At 42.5% G+C, this 9,125-nt stretch overlaps 1 protein-coding gene across 2 annotated transcripts; it reads left to right on the top strand.

The window, feature by feature from the left end:
- The first annotated feature begins 4,039 nt into the window (after positions 1-4,039).
- LOC121588082 lies at positions 4,040-5,667 on the top strand. 2 transcript variants are annotated; one of them, XM_041905772.1, is made up of 2 exons: positions 4,040-4,585; positions 5,539-5,667. In XM_041905772.1, the coding sequence occupies exons 1-2, from the start codon at positions 4,040-4,042 to the stop codon at positions 5,548-5,550; spliced, it is 558 nt and encodes a 185-aa protein (XP_041761706.1). In that variant the 3' UTR covers positions 5,551-5,667. The 2 variants fall into 2 exon arrangements, with proteins under 2 accessions (XP_041761706.1, XP_041761615.1); XM_041905681.1 differs by lacking the exon at positions 5,539-5,667 and adding an exon at positions 4,659-4,735.
- Positions 5,668-9,125: the final 3,458 nt, after the last annotated feature.

Genomic DNA, 9,125 nt, shown 5'->3' with positions numbered 1-9,125 from the left:
CAGTTCGCACCGTACGCTATAACCATCAAACTGTCAATTTTCTTCAATGGTTGCTCTGTTTAAACGTTGCATCAAAATGGCTGTCAAAATGGGCAAAAATAAGCAACTTTAAATTAATAATTAAAGTGCTATTTAACACCAATCTGAGCAAAGTAAGAGTGTTAAATTGCTTTAAACATTTTTTGGACATGTTTACATTGATAAAAACATTTTCTGAGCCGTATTCGCGCTGCCGAAAATAGGAACACAGCCTGCCAAAAATAGGGACAAACTGCCGAAAATAGGAGCAAAATCAATCCCAAATAGCCAGAATTGCTTAAGCAGCTCATTTTGGCACGCTAAAGATCGCTGCTCTAATTTGCCTTTTGCAGTAGATAAACAGCATCAAAGTTCTATGTGGGTCTTTCAAACAGCGCCTAAGCAGCTTCCTTATGCCACGATGCCAGGGATTATTTTTCTTTGTGTTTTATTTTCAAGCAAGCGTCATCGATGAAATAAACAACAAGATTTGTTTCGTTTAAACACATATGTATATTTTTAAATCTTTTGTATTGATGAATTACACAAAATTTTACACAATTTACTGATAATTCACAATCACTTCACTCAATATTCATTCTTCAATTAACGAATCTAACTTGTGCAGCAGCAATGAGATTATTGCCGGCGTCCGTGTTTGACACTTTGACAAGAGCCACTTTGTACCGATGTCATGCATTAAAAAGCTATAAAGTTCCACCAAGTTCGGTACGCTTTCTTAACAAGCCTTCAAGTTCCACCTTGAACCCTACACATAGTGCTAATCAGCCGCAAAGTTCCAAAGAGTACCATGTGCCTGTTAAAAAGCTTCATAGTTCCGCAAAGTACCGTCTATCTCTTAATGAGCCACAAAGGACGACATCGAAATGATTTTTCGTTAAACAGCCCCAAATCAGCTATAAAGTACGAGCTGGCTATTTGGGCAGTCTTTGACACTTTGGCAAGGGCCATCTCGTACTGTTGTCATGCATTAAAAAGCTATAAAGTTCCACCAAGTTCGGTACGCTTTCTTAACAAGCCTTCAAGTTCCACCATGAACCCTACACATAGTGCTAATCAGCCGCAAAGTTCCAAAGAGTACCATGTGCCTGTTAAAAAGCTCCATAGTTCCGCAAAGTACCGTCTATCTCTTAATCAATCACAAAGTACGACATCGGACCGATTTTTCGTTAAACAGCCCTAAATCAGCTACAAAGTACGAGCTGGCTATTTGGGAAAGTACAAGCTGCGCAATAACGTTCAATTAAAAAAAAACAAAGGAGCACCCGAAAAGCTGAGAGATGACAGAAGCGAAACCGCCCAAGTGACATTTTCGAGGAGATTGTTTGCGTTTTTCGAGTTGCTGGAAGCTTAAAGAGCAGGCTTAAAACTGGCTTAAAGAGCAAGCGATATTGCAGAGTTTAAGCTTATTATAACAGTTGAAACATCAGAGTGAAGCGTTTTTTCTGGTGCCATTTTGAGAATTGTCATCACGTTGTGCACAAGCTTCCAGCCCAAAACAAAACATGCGTACTCTTCAATCCGTATCAAACAAAAAGTTTATTATAAAACACTCTTTCACGTTGTTTTTTATTTTCCCGGCGTTTCTCCACTATTCTGATACTCCTGGATAGATCGTTTATTTCTTCTTACTCAGTGTTTTGGTTGTTGAACACCGAGGACGAAACTGCAAGCTTCTTGTTTGTCTGGCTTCTACCGAAGTTCTGACATAAACATCAACGCTTCAACACATCGTTGTTCACTCACACATCCATGTTTTCAAGCGTTTATATGAGGCAATCCCGTCAAACATTGCGAGGGTTGCGAATGGTATCATGTGCTCGAAATCTTATGTTATTTTAATAATCTTTGATTTTATTCATGGATTATTTTTTTGCGATAGTATTTGTCGAAAAGATCACTATTTAAATTTTTGTGAATTTTTAATAATAAAATGTCTTAATTCAAGTGTATAGTATTGTAATATTTTCTGGTGATAGTTACGGTCGCCATGTAATGTGATGATCGTACAACTGTACCTCGAGTACCGTCGCGGTAGGTCAGTGTTTCGCTGACATGTATCGATGTAGAATCATACTTTGTTCGAAGCGGACTCTTCGACACTTGATCGTCCAGGCGATCATAGAAACCTTTAGGAGGTTTCCCTTACTGGAAACGTTGGAGTTTAGAAGCATTACCTTGGGTAGGGGGACATAACTAAACTCTTGAAATAAGTTGGAAAGCGAAGGTTTTGGGGCAGCGTAATGTCCTATCCTGGCAGTCCGAACGAATCTGACTTGCCACGGTTGGAATTGGTTTTATTTATACTCAAATGAGTTAAGGGTTTCGCACATTTGGTTCCGGGTTGTATGTTGGAAAGTAATTGTTTTCACTCAGCTAGTTACGTTCGTCTTTTGTTGACAAGAACGATGGTTCTTGTCACTAAGTTCCTGTTTTGGGTTTAATGCATATACCCCAAATAGCCTGCTCGTACTCCATAGCTGATTTGGGGCTGTTTAACGAAAAATCGGTCCGATGTCGTACTTTGTGGCTGATTAAGAGATAGACGGTACTTTGCGGAACTATGGAGCTTTTTAACAGGCACATGGTACTCTTTGGAACTTTGCGGCTGATTAGCACTATGTGTAGGGTTCATGATGGAACTTGAAGGCTTGTTAAGAAAGCGTACCGAACTTGGTGGAACTTTATAGCTTTTTAATGCATGACATCGGTACAAAGTGGCTCTTGTCAAATTATCAAAGTCTGACGCCGTCAATCATCTCATTGCTGCTGCGCAAGTTAGATTAGTTAATTGAAGAAGGAATATTGAGTGAAGTGATTGTGATTGTACAGTAAATTGTGACATTTTGTATAATTCATGAATATTCAGGATATAAAAATATACACATGAACACAAACAAAACAAATCCTGTTGTTTATTTCATCGATGACCCTTGCTTGAAAATAAAACACAAAGAAAAATAATCCCCGGTACCGTAGCATAAGGAAGCTGCTTAAGCGCTGTTTGAAAGACTCACCTAGAACTTTGGTGCTGTTTAACTACTGTAAAAGGCGAATTCGAGCAGCGATCTTTAGCATGCCAAAATGAGCTGCTTAAGCAATTCTGGCTATTTGGGACTGTTCCTGCTTTGGGTTATAATGCATAAACTGTTCCTGCTTATGTTGTACGTTTCGGTTGGTTCTGTTATTTGTTGGAATGGACGGCCTGAACTCTTTCGGTTGCGGTGCTATGGTATGATCTGATTTACTGAATGTGTTATAATGAATGTGTTACAATGGTGTGGTTTGGCTTTCCAAAGTGTGTTGCAATGTGTCTATAGCTGATAGTGTGTATTATAATAAGTTTTGTATAGCAGATATGCTACAGTATGCTACAATTTTCACTGTTATACCTGCTCTCGCGGTGCTATAATTATAACTGCTGAAACTAGGGGTGAAAAAACTACCAAGGCTCGCAAGCTCTTTAATGCGAGGGCTCTGGGGCTGTGAACTTGTATGGCGTGCGAACCCTCGCGTGCCCTCGCAAATCGCTGTCAATTGCATGGCGGGAGGTGACAACTGTTCTACATTTTTAGCTTAAACTCCTTGTGAACAGCTCGATTTAACCCATCCCGCGAACGAACAACACCACCGACGCCAATGCTAATCTGCCCTCCGCCCAAGGTGTAGCTGCCGCCCTTCCCCGCGGTTCCGACGATATGGAGGCTCACATCGAAGCGCTGCGAATGCAGCTACAGTTAGCCGAATTGCGTCAGAAAGTGCATCAACTCGAGGCGCAGCAACCGACCGCCATTTGTACAAAGGATTTCGAATCCTCATCGAGCCACTTGATGCTGAGAAAAATTCCGATGTCATCCGCTGGTTCCGTGATTTGGAACGCCTTTTCTCACTCCACCGAGTGTGCGATGCGGACAAATTTTTGTTTACTCTTCGGCTCCTCACAGGCACGGCAGCTAACGTCGCCAAAGAATTTGACGTCACCACTTACGACGAACTGAAAATGGAGCTGATCGACAACCTTCATTTCGTCGCTACTCCTGAATCTATGTACCGCCAACTCCGCAATCGTCGGCTGCAGCCCCAAGAATCTGCCCTCCGCTACCTGTTTGATATGCAGCGCATAGCTGGCCAAGCCGACATCCCTGATTCGGAACTGATCCCGATCGTCATCGACGGCTTGGGAAGCCCGTCAATTACTTCAAGCCTGCATTTCATGCCCCTCACGATGGAAGATTTCCGGAAGAAGCTGAAGCTTTTCGAGTCTTGCCGTCATCTTCGAGCCATCAAGCCCCCTTCCGCCGATATTCGGGCCCCGATGAACAGCCGTATGGAACGGCCCCAACCGTCGCAGGAACCTGTCCGCTGCTTCAACTGCTCCCGATTTGGACACCTTCAGAGTGCCTGCTCCAAGCCGAAGCGCCCACCCGGCGGATGTTTCCGCTGTTTCCAGACTGGGCACGTCTACCGCAATTGCCCTGAACGTCGGGCCAACGCCACTGTTGAGGGCGGTATTAGCTCGGAAGATACTCTCGGCACAAACCAAGAGGTGAGTTTGACATTTCTACACCCTTCTACTAAGCGTACCACCCTCAATCGCGTTCGTTCCCTTCTCGATACAGGGAGTCCTGTGAGCTTCATCAGTGACACAGTAGTACCAGCTAGGCTGCTGTAATGTGATAGTGGCCTGTACGGTACATACTGTACATCGAACAGCGTCGCGGTAGGTCAGTTTTTACTGACATGAGCCGAGGTGGAATAATACATCGATCGAACGGACTTTTCAGCACTTGATCGTCCAGGCGATCATAGAAACCTTTAGGAGGTTTCCCTTACTGGAAACGTTGGAGTTTAGAAGCCTTACCTTGGGTAGGGGGACATAACTAAACTCTTGAAATAAGTTGGAAGGCGAAGTATTAGGAAGTGTAACGTCCTATCTTGGCAGTCCGAACGAATCTGACCTGCCAGGGCCGGAATTGGTTTTATTTATACTCAATGGGTTTCGTACATTTGGTTTTGGAATGTGTTTTTGTCCTAATTAAAGGTTATTGATATGAAGTACAATTAATACATTTTATTGGAGTGAGGTGTCTATCATTATGTGCCTATGCTGCGTTTTTAGTGATTTTACGAAGGTTCTGGAAAGTTTCAACTGTTCTAGCCAAAGAACGAGTGCGTTCGTCGATCTTTGCCTACACTGCGCTTTTAGCAATAAGTTGCTATGCGTTCTCTGTTTGTCCACTTTGCCGCAGTAACGCTTGAATTGCTTATGTTGCGCGTTTCGGTTGTTTTCGATAAATGTGTCTCAATTGTTTTTTCTATGAACGGTATGGTCTGGGTGTGTTGCTAAGGTGTGGATTGATTTGCTGATGTGTTATAATTAACGTGTCGCAATGGTGTGATTTGGCTTTCCGAAGTGTGTTACAATGTGTCTATAGCTGATAGTGTGTATTATAATAAGTTCTGTATAGCAGATATGCTACAGTTCCCTTCTCGATACAGGGAGTCCTGTGAGCTTCATCAGTGACACAGTAGTACCAGCTAGGCTGCTAGGACCTCTTTCAACAACTGAATACTGCACTATGGTTAAGGGACCACTTTATTCTCGAGGACGAATTAATTGCACAATCCAGTTTAGGATCATTCTGTTCAACATTCTTTTATTATATTACCTGGAATTGCGTGGCCTGTCATTATTGGTCGCGATTTACTTAATTCTCTTAACATTTCTCTTACTTATTCATCTTTTTCAAAATCATGTATTACTAAAACCCCGTTGGCGGAACTTGAAGAAGTTAATACAACTCTTCCAGAAAAATTAGAAGATGCTATTAGGAGTATTTGCTCGCTCGATGTAATCGAAGCCGAAAATGAACTGGATTTAGGAGATACTCTATCCTTAGAGCAGCGTTGAATTGTTATTTCTATTATTGAGAATTCATACCTCAAATATATTTCAAACACTAAACCACTCGTACATCCAATGAAAATCAATCTTACCCATGATACACCGATATTCACTAAGCCGCGTAGACTTTCTTATGGCGAAAGACAACAGGTGAAACAGATCGTTGATAAACTCTTAGCGGAAAACATCATCCGCCCTAGCAATTCTCCTTATGCTTCCGCATTAGTTCTCGTTAGGAAAAAGAGCGGCGAAGTTCGTATGTGTGTGGATTACCGGCCCCTCAACAAAATTACCGTTCGGGATAATTACCCCCTACCCCTTATCGAGACTTGTTTGGAGCATCTGTGTGGGAAAAGATTCTTTAGTTTGCTAGACTTAAAAAGCGGTTTCCACCAAGTCCCAATGAGTGATGAATCCATCCCTTACACTTCTTTTGTAACCCCAGACGGTCAGTTTGAATATTTGAAAATGCCCTTCGGTCTCCGCAACGCCCCTTCCGAATTCCAACGTTTTATCAACTCTATTTTAAGAGAATTTATTGATGATGGCAGAGTAGTCGTTTATCTTGATGACATCATCATCGCTTCCACCGATCTTAACTCACATCTTACCACTCTTCGATCTGTCTTAGAAAAGATTAAACAGAACAATTTGGAACTCCGTCTTGATAAATGCAAATTTGCTCACGAGGAAATAGAATACTTGGGCTACAAAGCTAATTACAATGGAATTCAACCTAGTGATCGGCATATTCAAGCACTTACCAATTACCCTATGCCCACGAACCTGAAGCAGCTTAGGCGTTGCCTTGGGTTGTTTTCATATTTCCGACGCTTTGTTCCTTCCTTCTCTTGCATAGCCAAACCTATGACAAAACTACTTCAGAAGGATGAAGCATTTAATTTCGATTCAACTTGCGTACACGCTTTTGAAACCCTACGTGACAAACTTGTTCATTCCCCTGTTCTTTCCATCTTCGACCCAAAGCGGGAAACTGAATTACACTGTGACGCGAGTTCTTTTGGTTTTGGTGCCATACTCCTTCAAAAAACAAGATGACAATAAATTACACCCTGTCGCTTACTTTTCCAAAACCACTTCAAAAGATGAGTCCAAGTTACACAGCTATGAACTTGAAACTATTTCCATCATTTACGCTCTTAAGCGCTTCCACACTTATGTTCATGGGCTCCCCATTAAAATAGTTACCGATTGCAACTCCCTGGTTGAAACCCTTAAGAACCGTAATGCTTCCGCTAAGATTGCCAGGTGGTCCTTGTTTCTGGAAAATTACGATTACACCATCTGTCATCGCTCAGGTACCTCTATGCCCCATGTCGATGCACCGAGTCGCACCGAAGCCGTGGGTGCCATCGGTGAGATTGACCTTGACTTCCAGCTTCAAGTAGCTCAGACACGTGACCCATCTATCGAAGCTCTTAAACATCGGTTAGAATCAGAAGAAGTTGACGGATTCTTACTTCAAGATGGGCTTGTCTATCGCGACATACCTGATGGTCAACCTCAATTGTATGTCCCTTCGGAAATGGTCGACAACGTAATTAGACAACTCACGAGCGAATTGGCCACCTAGGCATTAACAAAACCTTTAGCAAAATTAGTCAGCATTATTGGTTCCCCCATATGAAGCCCACCATCGACAAATTCATTAAGAACTGCCTCAAGTGTATCATTTATTCTGCACCTCATCATACTAATGCCCGAAATATGTACAGCATCCCTAAAGAACCTTTGCCCTTCGATACAATCCATATTGATCATTTAGGTCCACTGCCTAGTTCCCCTTTACGCAAGAAGTACATACTTGTTGTTATCGATGCTTTCACTAAATTAACCAAACTTTACCCAACCTCTTCCACTAATGCAAAAGAAGTGTGTTCTGCCCTCTCTCAATACATGTCTTACTATAGCCGCCCTAAGCGGATTGTTAGCGATCGAGCTACTTGTTTCACCTCCACCTTGTTTGAGGACTTTTTGGAATCGCATAACATTATTCATGTCCTCAACGCCACCGGATCCCCACAAGCCAATGGACAGGTAGAACGGGTGAACCGCGTGTTGCGTCCCATCCTTAGCAAACTATCTGATGCTCCAGACCAGGCCGATTGGGTGTCCAAGTTGCGATCAGCTGAGTATGCCTTAAACAATACCGTCCACACATCTACGAACTTCTGCCCCTCTGTCTTGCTCTTTGGAGTTGAACAACGCGGTAAGATTCCGGATGAAATAGTCGAACACTTAGACGAAAAATTTGACCAAGTGCCTAGGGACTTAGGAGCCATTCGGGCTAAAGCGTTAGAAAACATAGAAGAATCTCAACGGAAGAATGAGGATTATTTTAGCAAGAAGCATAAAACACCGCAATGCTACAAAGAAGGTGAATTAGTAGCCATACGTTATACCGATACGACCGATAGCGGTAATAAGAAGCTCAATCCCAAGTTCAGGGGACCGTATGTCATTCATAAAGTGTTACCTCATGATAGGTACGTGGTACGTGATGTAGAAGGATGTCAACTCACACAACTACCCTACGATGGGGTTCTAGAAGCGAATAAGTTGCGGCGCTGGACCGAGTCCAGTGATTAGGAAATTGAGGGCAATTTATTGTTCAGGATAGCCGAGCTGTAACGTCCGGACTAATATCGCCCACTTTGCACTCAACCCGAACCCCAAACGCAGCGGTATATACGCATTGTATTTTGACCGCTGGAGCACCCGGTGTGCTAGATGAACTGTCATAGAATAAAGCTCTCTTCTTGGCGCGACATTGAACTGAACAGACGTAAGCCACTGACTTCTGTGTTTAACTAATTGTGTGCTCTTCTGAATTGTGCTAAATATTATTAAAACGGCCAATTAACCTTCCGCCACTCGTAAAACGCTTGGTCGTTACAATAGTGATCTTTTCGACAAATACTATCGCAAAAAAATAATCCATGAATAAAATCAAAGATTATTTAAAATAACATAAGATTTCGAGCACATGATACCATTCGCAACCCTCGCAATGTTTGACGGGCTGGGCGGAGAGCAGGGTGAAAGCATACGGCGACAGAGGAAACAAAACCACGAAAACTTCAGTCTTGTGATTAAGCGAAAGGCCACGGGAGTGACAAAATGCTGACAAATTTTTCAAAATGTGAGCTTTTGTCACTTT

The sequence above is a fragment of the Anopheles merus genome, chromosome X (genome assembly GCF_017562075.2).
Source record: "Anopheles merus strain MAF chromosome X, AmerM5.1, whole genome shotgun sequence".
NCBI classification, from domain to species: Eukaryota; Metazoa; Arthropoda; class Insecta; order Diptera; family Culicidae; genus Anopheles; species Anopheles merus.
The sequence above is the reverse complement of the archived record's forward strand: the minus strand, read 5'-3'. Positions and strand labels throughout refer to the sequence as shown.